We start from the raw sequence: 14,570 nt of genomic DNA on the forward strand, positions 1-14,570 counted from the left end.
TTATTACGTGCTTATAAAAGAGTGAAAGAGCTGCAGGGCAGGTAGGAAAAGCTGCTGGGGGCTCCCAGGGCTTCAGGTAGCTTCCAGGGAACCACAGGGACCCTGGAATCTGGGGGATGGCTGGGTTTCTGCTTCTTTAAGGCAGGTGACTCATAGGCGAGCATCCACAGGCTGTTGTGAAATTTCACACTGGCCAAACCCATGCATCTGCCCGCAGCTGCCAGAAGGGAAGCAGTAGAGTGTCTGGATCGTCACTGAAAATGTCTCTCAATGGTGGAATCTAATCTGCAGACCAGACAAATGTAGCCTTGGGCCTCTAGGCCCTGCCTTACAATAGAAAGGCGGGAATGATGCCCAGTTACCAACAGACAGTTGTTGGTTGCCTTTTAAATGACAATGGCATCTTTACAAGTTTAAATTTAGTTTTAAAAACTCCCAAGATTATTTGTCAATTATACTATTAATATAATAAAGCTGAAGAAAAAGCAACAACTCTCACAGTTGTATAGAACTTGAAGGAAGAAAGACTTGTAATTGTTACTTTTTTCTATCTACTTTTTGTTCTGTCTCTCTATATGTATTTACTAGATTATGATTTTCTATCTTTCAATTAATTAGAAGCCACATATAAATTATGGTAAAAGGCAGAATTTTGAAGTTAAACATCCTGAATGTGAATCCTGGTTTCATCATTTACCAGTATAGACAAAGATACCACTGGAGAAGAAAATAGCAAGTTACTCCAGTATTCTTGCCTGGGAAATCCCATGGACAGAAGAGCCTGGTAGGCTACAAAAATCCATGGGGTCGCAAAGAGCTGGACACGACTGAGCATGCATGGATGCACAGGCACCACAAGAAAAGAAAATTACAGGTCAATATCCCTTATAAACTCAGATGCACAAATCCTCAACAAAATATTAGCAGATCAAATTCAACATTAATAAAGGATCGTACATCATGATTATTTCTTCTAGGAATGCAAGACTGGTTCAGGATGCAGAAATCAACCATTGTGATGCACCCTTTTAACAAAATGAAGGATAAGAAATGTATGCAATAGATGCAGAAAAAGCATTTGACAAAATTCAACATCCGTGTATCATAAATGTCTCAATAAAGTGACTACAGAGGGAACATATTTCAACATAATAAAGGGTGTGTACAACAAGCTCACAGTTAAAATTATACTCAGTGAAAAATGAAAAGTTATTCCTCTAAGATCAAAAATAAAACAAGGATGCCTCCACTTGTTAGGGTAGCATTAAAAAATGCTTACTTTTATTACTTTTATTTTATTAACTTAGTATTATAAATCCTAGCCATGGCAGTTAGGCAAGAAAAATAAATAAAAGGCATCCAAATCAGAAAGGAAGAATTAAAGCTGTCTCTTTTGACACATGACATGTTATGTATAGAAAACCCTAAAGACTGCACCAAAAACCTGTAAGCAATAATAAAAAAAGAACCCAGGAAAGTTGCATGATACAAAACCAGTATACAGAAATAAGTTGTTTCTAAAAATAAAAACAAATGTTTCTGAAAGCATACGTGAAAATTTCTGCCTTTTATTATCATTTTTGGTGACTTTACTTAACAAATAGTTGGCATCCCTCTTGTCTATCCAAATAATGCAAAGATCTTAAAACTTTAAATCTGCATTGCAGTATTCACTGGACAGAAATGATCACCTACAAAATTTCCATTTGTCTTTAAAATGAGCATTATATTCATGATCATGATTAAAACGGCTTTGAGTCTGGTTTTCTTTTTCGTCTGAGATATACATATATTGGTATATCAATACCAATCTACCTACTTAATGTTTTCTAGGTACTTTCAATGAGATTTCTTATGTCAGGAAAATGAACTTGGACTTCTGAATTTCTTAGGTTTGATGACTTGAAGTTTACTTTGCATGTTTCTATAGAATTTCATCTCCAATGTAAAACAAAGAGAAGAGTATGGCTTCTGAAAGAAGTAAATATTAAAGATAGAATTCTCATAGATTGAAATCCTTGTTTTCTAAAAATTCATATAATCTGAGGATTTAAAGAGAAAGAATGCCATCTTTGCTCTCTCTCTAAATACATTTTAAGTTATGTCATTTATCATGTTGTTTTTCTTCATTTAGCTAAATTTAAAATGTATTTCTTCTTTGCATAGGTGAAATACTTATTCTCTGATAAGACAGGAACCCTCACTTGCAATATTATGACATTTAAGAAATGCAGCATTGCTGGTATAATGTATGGGTAAGTGTTTTTATTGCCATACTCTGTTGAAAGTTCCCTTTTTTTTTCTTAACAAAATTAAGTAGCCTTCATTTACTCTAAAACTTCTCTGAACTTATAGTACTGTAGCTATATCTGAATGAGACTGCAACTTAACATACCTTAAACGAAAACTTGCAGTGTTTTTATTTTCTAAAATATGGTTTACATCTACTTTCAAACATGATTAGAATTCCTAAAGAGTTTTATATTGATAACCTGTGATCATCATATTTCCTCCTCACTTTCTCTTAGAGATCTGCCAAGCAAAAGTGATGATGGTGCGAAAGACTTAAGGTGACTAGATAACATTCTCTCCTTTGGCGGTGTTCCTTTTCCCTGGACGTTTTATCGTACTGGAACACTGACATGCAGTCACACAGCCCCCATTGTTCAGACCCCCAGTGGCAGTTCTCAGGAAGCTCCCTTGTATAGCTCTTTCCCATGTTTCCAAGAACCCAGAATCTATTCTTCAGTTTACTGTGTTGGTGGCAATTTCCTCTGCCTCAAAATCTATATGCCTGTACCATTTTCAACACAAGTTTAAGCGTTTTCTACTGCAGCGTGAGGTCTGGAAGTTGTATAATTTGACGGGGCCGTGTGTCTTCAGTCATGTCTGACTTTGTGTGACCCCACGGACTGTAGCCCCACCAGGTTCCTCTGTCCATGGGGGTTTTCCAGGCAAGAATTATTGGAGTGGGTTGCCATTCCCTTCTCCAGGGGATCTTCCCAACCCAACGATCTACCCGTGTCTCCTGAATTTCCTGCATTAGCAGGCCGTTTCTTTTACCATCGAGCCACCAGGGAATTATAATTTGACAGAACACTGAATATTTACTAGTTGTAAGTGTGATTTAGTGAAAACAGAAGATGGGGCTATATTTCACTTAGGTCTGTGTTATTGCTGACTGGTACTACCAGGAACTTGTAGTTAAAATGAATCTTATCTGCTCTTCTTCAGTCAGTCTCCTTGTTTCATCTCAGATGCCTACGAATTCAATGACCCAGCATTGTTGCAGAACTTTGAGAATGATCATGTAAGTCTGCTATTTTCCTTCTATGTTGACAGGGTATTGTGATATAACTTTCAAACATAGATATATTTTCCTAAAAGGAAAAGAGAGTCTTGAAAATTCTTGGCATTAAAATAGTAAGCAAGGGATTTAACATGATGAGTATGAGCTATGCCTTGACTTGAGTGTGAATGAATTCAGACATTATATAGGAATATTCTACTATGTAGCAATCTGTAAAATCCTCTCTCTATCTGCTTTTAAACTCTTTGGTTCTATAGCATGCAAATCAATATCTTCACTTATCTATTTTAAGATATTGATCTAGCTGATGGGAAATCTTGATCTTAAAAATAAAAGTGATCTTTGGGACTTCCCCAGTAGCCTAGTGGTTAAGACTCTGCCTTCCAACACAGGGAGCATGGGTTCAATCCCTGGTCAGGGAATTAAGATCCCAAATGCCTTGGGGAACAGCCAAAAATTAAAATAAATAAAAGTGATCTTTAAAATGTAAAACCTGTACACGTTCTTCCTTTGCTTAAGACCTTTCCGAGGACTGGCACCACATTTCAGATAGAATCCTGACTTTCTACTGTGGTCCTCTCTCTGTCTCCAACCTCATTCTGTGTCCCTGATCCTGACACTCAAGATGCAGGAGCCACATTTATCTTGAAGCTCCACTAACAATGAATCTGTGTCCTGATTTTGGGTCCTGGGAAAGTGCTACAACCTTTAGTGTGTGCCCTTACACACGTGAACACAGACCCACAACTAACTTTTCCATTTAGGTCTTAATTTAAACATCTAAATATGCTTTTTTCCCCTTATCAGTGCAGTTCAGTACAGTTCAGTCGTTCAGTTGTGTCCAACTCTTTGCAACCCCATGGACAGCAGCATGCCAGGCTTCCCTGACTGTCACCAACTCCCAGAGCTTACTCAAACTCATGTCCATTGAGTTGGTGATGCCATCCAACCATCTCATCCTCTCTTGTCCCCTTCTCCTCCCACCTTCAATCTTTCCCAGCATCAGGGTCCTTTCCAATGAGTTAGTTCTTCGCATCTGGTGGCCAAAGTATTGGAATGTCAGCTTCAGCATCAGTCCTTCTGGTGAATATTCAGGACTGATTTCCTTTAGGATTGACTGGTTTGATCTCCTTGCAGTCCAGGGGACTCTCAAACATCTTCTCCAACACCACAGTTCAAAAGCATCAATATTTCAGTGCTCAGCTTTCTTTAGAGTCCAACTGTCACATCCATACATGACTACTGGAAAAACCATAGCTTTGACTAGATGGACCTTTGTTGGCAAAGTAATGTCTCTGCTTTTTAATATGCTGTCTAGGTTGGTCATAGCTTTTCTTCCCAGGAGCAAGCATCTTTTAATTTCATGGCTGCAGTCACCATCTGCAGTGATTTTGGAGCCCCCCCAAAATAAAGTCTGTCACTGTTTCCATTGTTTCCCCATCTATTTGCCATGAAGTGATGGGACTGGATGCCATTATCTTAGTTTTCTGATTGTTGAGTTTTAAGCCAGCTTTTCACTCTCTTCTTTCACTTTTATCAGGGAGTCTTTAGTTCTTTGCTTTCTGCCATACAGGTGGTGTCATCTGCATATCTGTTATTGATATTTCTCCCGGAAATCTTGTTTCCAGCTTGTGCTTCATCCGGCCCCGCATTTCGCATGGTGTACTCGGCATCACCTCCCTAGAATAGGCCTCTGACTTCCTTATCACACCCCTTCCTTCTTTCCTCCAGCTTTGCGAACACCTGTGTCCCCGAGGAGAACAAATATCCCTACACAGCAGGGTCTTCCTGTTCCCTGTGGTCACCCCAGCCCCTGCCTCTTCCCCTGACTCAGCCTCCATTCCACAAACACATTCTGAATGTGTGGTATGGTTTCTAGCCAGTGCCTTACTCTGTATGGACCTGAAGCGAAATCTCACTTGGTACTTATATATATACATATATATATATGCAGATTATATAGGACTTTTGAGTTGAGGGGACAGGTTGGAAGAGACTCGTTAGCTGTGTCCCTTTCTTACAGCCCACGAAAGAGTATATAAAGGAATTTCTTACCCTGTTGTGTGTGTGCCACACTGTTGTTCCAGAGAGAGAGGGAAACAACATAAGCTACCAGGCCTCCTCTCCAGGTAGGTGCCATGTGCCTGCAAACGCCTGGCAGGCGATGAACCCACAGAGGAAGGGGAGCCATCACGGATCCCCAGGTGTGCCTGCCTTTCTCCTTCCCTGAAATTCTTACCAGTTTGGGGCATTCGTACACAGCTCTGAGCCACTCTGAAGCTCTGGGGCTCCCACTCTCCACATATCCCACATACCCCCAAAGTGCCCAGAAGGCTGGCAGGGCGTGGTCTTGGAGCAGGGGCTTAGAAGCAGGTTATAGTCAGTAAGAAGGCACGGGGCAGGTTAAGGCCATGCAACATTTTTTGGAAGTGCTACTAATGTTGTGGAGAACAGAGAAGACCTCAGTGAGCGGGCAGAAAGTGTTTCAATTCCAGGCTGGTGGATTAGTCCCACTGACCGAGGCCCTACGTAACCAGATTTCCTCTACTGTCAACACTCTCTGTTACCTAGAAGCACTGATAAACGCATTTGGGTAGAAAACCCCAAGTTCTAAAGAATGACATGCTATTTTACTGCTGGAGAAATCTGTATTAAATTAAATATAGTGTTAACCCACTTGCTCAATCTCCATTAATACAGGCCTTTTATTGACAGATGAAGCAGCTTTAGTGAAAGGAGCCAAGAAACTTGGCTTTGTTTTCACGGCAAGGATGCCGAACTCGGTCACCATAGAAGCTGTGAGTAATGCTTGATATACTTTCTAGCGGTTTACATGCACCTGGTCATCCAGAGACACACGTGTACAATTTTTCTCATCATGCTGATTTTAGATTGGAGAGGTGTTTCAGTCTTAATCTGTCGCTATAGGAAGCACTTTTGTTACTATTGTCCAGGTTGCAAACAATATTCTTACCAGAGGAGGGCACTGTCGTGCCTTCTCCGCATCAGACTTGCAGGAAGGCTTTATTTTGAAAAAGATATGTATTTGGAGGGTGAAAACTTGTTCATGATTGGGAGAGTGAGTTACTTTGTGAGACAAATACTTTTTTCCTAAGGTAAGAATATGTTGTCTTATTTTCCTGTAGATGGGAGAAGAACTCACATTTGAAATTCTTAACGTACTGGAATTTTCTAGGTAAGCTACCTTTTTGATCTGTATGTGCATTTTCCAGGGTTCTTCTTTGACTATTCAACTAAGATTTGGCTGTAAAGGAAAACCTAAAAACAGAATCCTGAAATTCTAGTTAGCTTCTGTACACCCTTGCATCTCAGTTCAGTTCTTGCCTGTCTGGGCCTCATTACGATCATTGTTTTAACTGGAACACTCTTCTCTGAGGCTTAAGCGTTTCAGTTTTACCAGGATTTTCTTCTCCCCGGAGGAGATCCTCCTCCTCGCTTTTGGCCATCATTTCTGTGAACCTCTTACTTCTCTTCCAATCTTGGACATCTTTTTCTTGATCAGTATTATTCCTGAGGGAAAATAAAGTTCTTTTTTTCGAAAGAGCTTGAAAACACGGAGGAAGTAATGACTGAGAGCCCAGCTGGTCTGTGGGACACGTTCAGAACTGTCCTCTGAGGCCCATGGTGGCCGAACCACATGGAAGACCTGCAACTGGGGCTCCGTTTAAATGACCTTCCCAATGTCTCTAAGCAAATATGTGGCAGAATCAGGGTTGAAATTCAGGTCTACTGGTTCCAAAGTCCTTGGTACTGTCAACCAATCTGTGCCTCCAGAGGTAAAAGAAAAGCTGCTGTTTAGTTGATAAGTAGTGTCCAACTTGTAATGACCCCATGGGCTGTAGCACACCAGGTTTCCGTCCTTCACTATCTCCTGGAGTTTGCTCAAATTCAAAGAAAAGTTAAAGAATTTTTTAAAAATGTATTTTTATCTCCATGGCGTGCATTGCAGTCTATAAAGCTAAAAATATTTTTCTAGAACGCTGTTTGAGGAGTAAGGTGGCCTTGATGACTGCCTGTTTGTGTGGCCTCTGCTCCAGTCATGTTGAGGGAGATAAAGAATATTGAACAGTATGACTTGATGGAGACTGTGGTGCCCCGGGAGGTGGGGGTTTACCTCTGAGGGGCCTAGGAGCCTATGCAAGGAGGTGGGGTTTGGGCTGGTGACTGAACGGTGGAAGGAGAGTTAAGAGTGAGCAAATGACCTGGTGAGGGGGATGGACTGTCTTGGCCAGTTTACCGTGGCCATGTGTGGAGGACAGAGGTGAGAGGAGATCTTCAAGCCAATTTGGGCTCCCAAATCAGGAACAAAAGCAGTGAGTTTAGGTTCTATAATAGCTATAACACACACACACACACACACACACACAATCCAGAGGGCTTTGAGACAGAACTATACATTCAAAAGATTCTGGCATCTACTGAGCCAGCAATTTAACATCTCTGTGCAGGAAAATGGGGCCAGAAAGGTCTAGTTGATGAAGATGGTGTGAGGACTGAAAAACATGCAGGACCAGGCCTGCTTTCACCTCCTCTCATCAGTTTTTAATCATATTAAATGCATTACATGTATATACAATTTATGTATTTTAAGTAATATACATGTTGTATAATACATGTGTATATATAATACATAAAGATGTTACATTATATATACATCGTGTGCTATATTATAATAGTACATATTAATCTAATATATCCTAATATAATCTATTATACATACTTGTGTCAGTAAATTCCCACGGAAGAAAAGAATAGTAGTAGAAGAAGGTAGAGATTTATAATCAGAATCTCAGTTAAAGGAAGTCTATAAAGAAGGAAGAGGAGGCTGGCAATAAATGTGCCAGCCTTTTCAGCCCGTAGGCAGCTAAGGATTCTAACAATTAGAATTCTTTTGACTTTGAGTTTTTGCTTGAGTGGTAGCTCCACATACTGAGGAAAACAGAAACTAACAATACTTTCGATGTTGTTTTAGTAATAGAAAGAGGATGTCTATAATTGTCCGAACTCCTGAAGGACAGCTCCGGCTCTACTGCAAAGGGGCCGTAAGTACCGGGACTCATGATTATGTAATGAGTTTTAAAATGTCGTTACTTTGTGCTGTCATCACTGGTGGTTGACAGTATTAGATTGGAAAGTCCGTCTCAAGGCTGTCAAACCCACTGAAACGCCACCAGAATTTTATTAAATTTTGATGTCAGTGAATTTTATTAAATTTTGACGTCAGTGAAAACGTGCTGTCACTCAGTTATTTTTTTGAGAACCAATGATTTGCAGTTTTGGCTACTGCAAGTAATGCTCTTGTGACCATTTGTTTGCAACTCTCTCAATGGACATATAGTTTTCTCTCTCGCTGGTAAATATCAAGGAGTAAAATTATTGGATCACGTGGGAGCTATATATCAACTTCTTAAGAAACCACCAAGTTGAAGTTACATTCTTACCAGCAGTTGTTACCAACATTTGGCCTGGTTGCTGCTGCTGCTGCTAAGTCGCTTCAGTCGTGTCCAACTCTGTGCGACCCCATAGACAGCAGCCCACCAGGCTCTGCTGTCCCTGGGATTCTCCAGGCAAGAACACTGGAGTGGGTTGCCATTTCCTTCTCCAATGCATGAAAGTGAAAAGTAAAAGTGAAGTCGTTCAGTCATGTCTGACTCTTCGAAACCCCATGGACTGCAGCCCACCAGGCTCCTCCGTCCATGGGGTTTTCCAGGCAAGAGTACTGGAGTGGGGTGCCATTGCCTGGTTACTTTTTAATTTTGCCGTTCTGATAGGTGTGTATCTCACTGTGAATTTAATTTACATTTCCATGATGACTGATGATAGCAAACATCTTTCCACGTGTTTGTCATCTGTGATGAGGGTTCCTAAGACTACTGTTATGCTTTTGGTGAGTCTCTAAAAGGATTCATGGGACTTAGCACACAGTCATGGACCTGAGCTGGAAATATTATTCATAACTTCAAATTCAATTTCTTTAATAATATAGAGCTCTTCAGAACATTTTTTCTAATTAGCTAGTTAGCTTTGATTTGTGGAACTTACTTATTTCATCCAAGTTGTGGAATTTTTCCTAGCTGTGGAAAAATTGTTCATCATAGTCTCTTTACTATTTTAAATTTTATTTATTATTTTTGGCTGTGCTGGGTCTTCATTGTTGTGGATTACTGTCTAGTTGTGGTGTGTGGGTTTCTCGTTCCTGTGCTTTCTCTTGTTGTGGCACATGGGCTTAGTTGCTTCATGGTAGGTGGAATCCTCCAGGACCAGGGATGGAACGCATGTCCCCTGCATTGGCATGCAGATTCTTAATGACTGGTTAAGAAAGTCTTAAGACCAGGGAAGTCTTGTTTATTTTTTTTTCAATCTTCGTTTTTGTTTGTATGTGTGTATGTGTGTCTTTAAAGTGTGTTTCTTCCAGGGAGCATGCCATTGGTTCCAGTGTTTTAAATCTTTTCTGGAAATCTCTGCCTTTTAACTGATGTTTAGACCATTTATATAGTAGGGTTATCTATATGACTAGGTTTGAATATATCATCTCACCATTTATTTTCTATTTGTCCCAGTTGCTCTTTTTCCCCCATATTTCTTTTTTATTTTATACTTTCTTTTGGATTACTTGAATTTTTTTCCCAATTTTCTTGTTTTAAAGTTTTTATTTTAGTAGTCACTTTGTGGCTTATAATAGGTATCTTTATTATATTTCTCCTTCAAGTGATATTATATTACTTCACATATAGTACAAGAACCTTACAATTCTATATTTCCATTTCTCTCTCCTAATCCTTCTGGTATGCTAGCCATACATTTTAATGTTACAAATGTTACAAGCTTCACACTTTACAGCTATTCATTTTGTCCAATTTTTAGAATAAAAAGAACTAGATAATGAGAGAAATAATGTGTATATATATATATATATATGCCCATGCCAACACCATGCTTATTGCTTTTCAGACTCATATTTCCATCTGGCATAATAATCTTTTGTCTGAAGGAATTCCTTTACCATACCTTATAACATAGATCTATTGGTGATGCATTTTTTCAGTCTAAGTCAGAAAGAAAATATATATTTCATCTTTATTTTTCTAACCTTTTGAAGTAAATTTTTGCTGAGTATAGACTTCTAGGCTGACTTTTTTTTTTTTTTTCCTTTCACTGCTGTACAGACTTCGCTTTACTGGTTTCTCACGTGCATTGTCCCCATGAGATATTTGCTCTGTTCCTTGTCTTTGTTCCTCTGTATGTAACATCTTTTTTTTCCTGGAATTGTGCCTTCAATGGGGCTTCTTGAGCTCCTTCACTTCAATGAGCTATAACAAAAAAATGATAAAAGTTTTTGTAATTCAGATGATCAGGCTTTGATAAGATGTTAATCACAGTGTGTGTTTATGTGGCTTTTTTTCTATAGGATTCAGTGATTTATGAGAGACTTTCAGAAAATTCTCTCTTTGTGGAGGAGACACTAGTCCATCTAGAACATTTTGCTAAAGAAGGTAAGTGAAAATTATTTAGATTGAATTCCCTTTTGTAATGCTGTCCTTAACTGCTGAAATTATAGCCTCAATGCGTGCTCGGGGGAGCTTGCTGGTATGTGAGACTTTGTGTGCCTTCTGTTTGGTTAAAAAGAAATGGTTCATCTCTCTGGATCATCCCCATGCACCAGCCCCAAGCATCCTGTATCCTGTATCGAACATAGACTGGCACTTCGTTTCTTACATGATAGTATACATGTTTCAATGCCATTCTCCCAAATCATCCCACCCTCTCCCTCTCCCTCAGAGTCCAAAAGTCCGTTCTATACATCTGTTTCTCTTTTGCTGTCTCGCATACAGGGTCATCATTACCATCTTTCTAAATTCCGTATATATGTGTCAGTATACTGTATTGGTGTTTTTCTTTCTGGCTTACTTCACTCTGTATAATCGGCTCGAGTTTCATCCATCTCATTAGAACTGATTCAAATGTATTCTTTTTAATGGCTGAGTAATACTCCATTGTGTATATGTACCACAGCTTTCTTATCCATTCATCTGCTGATGGACATCTAGGTTGTTTCCATGTCCTGGCTATTATAAACAGTGCTGCAATGAACATTGGGGTGGGAGGTAGGAGGGGGATTCAGGATTGGGAGCTTGTATATACCCATGGTGGATTCATGTCAATGTATGGCAAAACCAATACAGTATTGTAAAGTAAAATAAAGTAAAAATAAAATTTAAAAAAGATAACTAATTTTTAAAAAAGAAATGGTTCAAAAAATAAATAAATAAAAATAAATGGTTCCCAAACAAGCCCTGTCCAGGCAGTATTATTATTTTCCCCTTCTTACCCTGCAACAGTATTTTGTGCTCAGTTGCAAACACTAAAATGTATGTTTTTACTGTGGGCTCTTCCTTTATTCCTAAAGCAGTGTTTTCAGTCTATTATCTATTTCTAGGCAGAGGATGAGATGCTTGGATGGCATCACTGACTTGATGGACATGAGTTTGAGCAGGCTCCAGGAGCTGGTGATGGACAGGGAAGCTTGGCGTGCTGTAGTCCATGGGATTGCAAAGAGTCAGACATGACTGAGTGACTGAACTAAAGCGGAAATATAGAGAGGTTTTTTTGGTTTGTGTTGTGTGTTTTGAAGTTAATAATTTTAACATGCTGACATAGTTGATATTTTCCTGCATTCTTTTACCCTTCAGATTTTGACTTATCATCCAACTCTTTATGAAATATATTCCTTGAGTGAGTTTTGAATAAGAACAACATCCATTGAAAGGTTTATAGATGCTTTGAAAAGCAAGGGGTGATACTGATTAAGATTGCCTTGAAAACTATAGCCCACTTTCTCCTTTTAGTTTACAAACTGCTGCTTCCTACAGACACATGTGTGTCTTATGTGAGAGTATGGATATTTGCAAGTTTGCATTTTGGATCTTTTAGTGGTCTCTGAAAATATACCTGTGCTGTGGGTTGGTTACGATAGGTAGAAGCATATGGGAACTATATTGATAACAACTTCCATAGGTTGTCTGCAGAGAGTTGTGTGTGTGTGTGTGCTCAGTGGCTCAGTGGTGTCCAACTCTTGGGACCCCATGGACTGTACCCCTCCAGACCCCTCTGTCCATGGGATGTCCCAGGATGAATACTGGAGTGGGTTGCCATTTCCTCCTCCAGGGGATCTTCTTGACCCAGGGATCAAATCCTTGTCTACTGGTTGGCAGGCAGCTTCTTTACTGCTGAGCCACCTGAGAAGCCTGTTCTGTAGAGAAACAGGAAATTCTCAAGTATTTGAATGTTTTGCCAGAATTAACCTAAAATATTACAATCCGATTTAAAATTTTTTTCAGGCACGTCATTGCAATTCAGTTCAGTCACTTAGCCATGTCCAACTTTTTGCGACCCCATGGACTGCAGCCTGCCAGGCTTCCCTGTCCATCACCAACTCCTGGAGCTTGCTCAAACTCATGTCCATCAAGTTGGTGATACCATCCAACCATCTCATCCTCTATTGTCCCCTTTTCCTCCTGCCTTCAATCTTTCCCAGCGTCATTTTCCAATGAGTCAGTGCTTCGCATCAGTACCCAAAGTATTAGAGTTTCAGCTTCAACATCAGTCCTTCCAACTCAGGACTGATTTCCTTTAGGATTGACTGGTTTGATCTCTGTGAAGTCCAAGGGACTCTCAAGAGTCTTCTCCAACACCACAGTTTAAAAACATCAGTTCTTTGGTGTTCAGCTTTCTTTATGGTCCAACTCTCACATTCATATGTGACTCCTGGAAAAACCATAGCTTTGACTAGACAGACCTTTGTTGGCAAAGTAATGTCTCTGCTTTTTAATATGCTGTCTAGGATAGTCATCACTTCATGGGAAATAGATGGGGAAACAGTGGAAACAGTGTCAGACTTTATTTTTGGGGGCTCCAAAATCACTGCAGATGGTGATTGCAGCCATGAAATTAAAAGACGCTTACTCCTTGGAAGGAAACTTATGACTAACCTAGATAGCATATTAAAAAGCAGAGACATTACTTTGCCAACAAAAGTCCGTCTAGTCAAGGCTGTGGTTTTTCCAGTAGTCATGTATGGATGTAAGAGTTGGACTGTGAAAAAAGCTGAGCGCCAAAGAATTGATGCTTTTGAACTGTGGTATTGGAGAAGACTCTTGAGAGTCCCTTGATTGCAAGGAGATCCAACCAGTCCATCTTAAAGGAGATCAGTCCTGGGTGTTCATTGGAAGGACTGATGCTAAAGCTGAAACTCCAATACTTTGGCCACCTCATGCGAAGAGCTGACTCATTGGAAAAGACCCTGATGCTGGAAAAGATTGAAGGCAGGAGGAGAAGGGGACGACAGAGGATGAGATGGCTGGATGGCATCACTGACTCAATACACATGAGTTTGGGTGAAGTCCGGGAGTTGGTGATGGACAAGGAGGCCTGGTGTGCTGCGATTCATGGGGTCGCAAAGAGTCGGACACGACTGAGTGACTGAACTGAACTGAACTGAGGATGGTCATAGTTTTTCTTCCAAGGAGAAAGCATCTTTTAATTTCATGGCTGCAGTCACCATCTGCAGTGATTTTGGAGTCCAAGAAAATAAAGTCTCTCACTGTTTCCATTGTTCCCCCATCTATTTGCCATGAAGTAATGAGACTAGATGCCATGATCTTAGTTTTCTGAATGCTGAGTTTTAAGCCAACTTTTTCACTCTCCTCTTTCACTTTCATCAAGAGGCTCTTTAGTTCCTTTTTGCTTTCTGCCATAAGGGTGGTGTCATCTGCATATCTGAGGTTATTGATATTTCTCCTGGCAATCTTGATTCCAGTTTGTGCTTCATCCAGTCTGGCATTTCATATGATGTACCCTGCATATAAGTTAAATAAGCAGGGTGACTATATACAGCCTTGATGTACTTACTCCTTTCCCAATTTGGAACAAGTCCATTGTTCCAAGTCTGGTTCTAACTGTTGCTTCTTGCTCTGCATACAGATTTCTCAGGAGGCAGGTCAGGTGGTCTGGTATTCCCATCTCTTGAAGAATTTTCCACAGTTTGTTGTGATCCACACAGTCAAAAGCTTTAATGTAGTCGATGAAGCAGAGATAGATGTTTTTTCTGGAATTCTCTTGCTTTTTCTATGATCCAGAGGAGGTTGGCAATTTGACCTCTGTTCCTCTGCCTTTTCTAAATCCAGCTTGAACATCTTGGGATTCAAGTTAATTTTCTATTATCTCAGCATTTGTTGGGCTT

The 14,570-nt window shown here is 39.9% G+C and overlaps 1 protein-coding gene across 1 annotated transcript in view; it reads left to right on the plus strand.

Moving 5' to 3' along the window:
- Positions 1 to 14,570, plus strand: part of LOC120883220 (phospholipid-transporting ATPase IB-like) — a 111,927-nt gene that overhangs the window by 20,265 nt on the left and 77,092 nt on the right. Inside the window, exons 13-19 of the mRNA XM_040267258.1 lie at positions 2,167 to 2,255; positions 3,235 to 3,310; positions 5,334 to 5,439; positions 6,026 to 6,108; positions 6,457 to 6,506; positions 8,304 to 8,373; positions 10,740 to 10,824. Of these exons, the coding sequence (XP_040123192.1) occupies positions 2,167 to 2,255; positions 3,235 to 3,310; positions 5,334 to 5,439; positions 6,026 to 6,108; positions 6,457 to 6,506; positions 8,304 to 8,373; positions 10,740 to 10,824 (559 nt within the window). The remainder of the gene's footprint in view (positions 1 to 2,166; positions 2,256 to 3,234; positions 3,311 to 5,333; positions 5,440 to 6,025; positions 6,109 to 6,456; positions 6,507 to 8,303; positions 8,374 to 10,739; positions 10,825 to 14,570) is intronic.

Source organism: Oryx dammah, unplaced genomic scaffold (assembly GCF_014754425.2).
Source record: "Oryx dammah isolate SB20612 unplaced genomic scaffold, SCBI_Odam_1.1 HiC_scaffold_24, whole genome shotgun sequence".
NCBI classification, from domain to species: Eukaryota; Metazoa; Chordata; class Mammalia; order Artiodactyla; family Bovidae; genus Oryx; species Oryx dammah.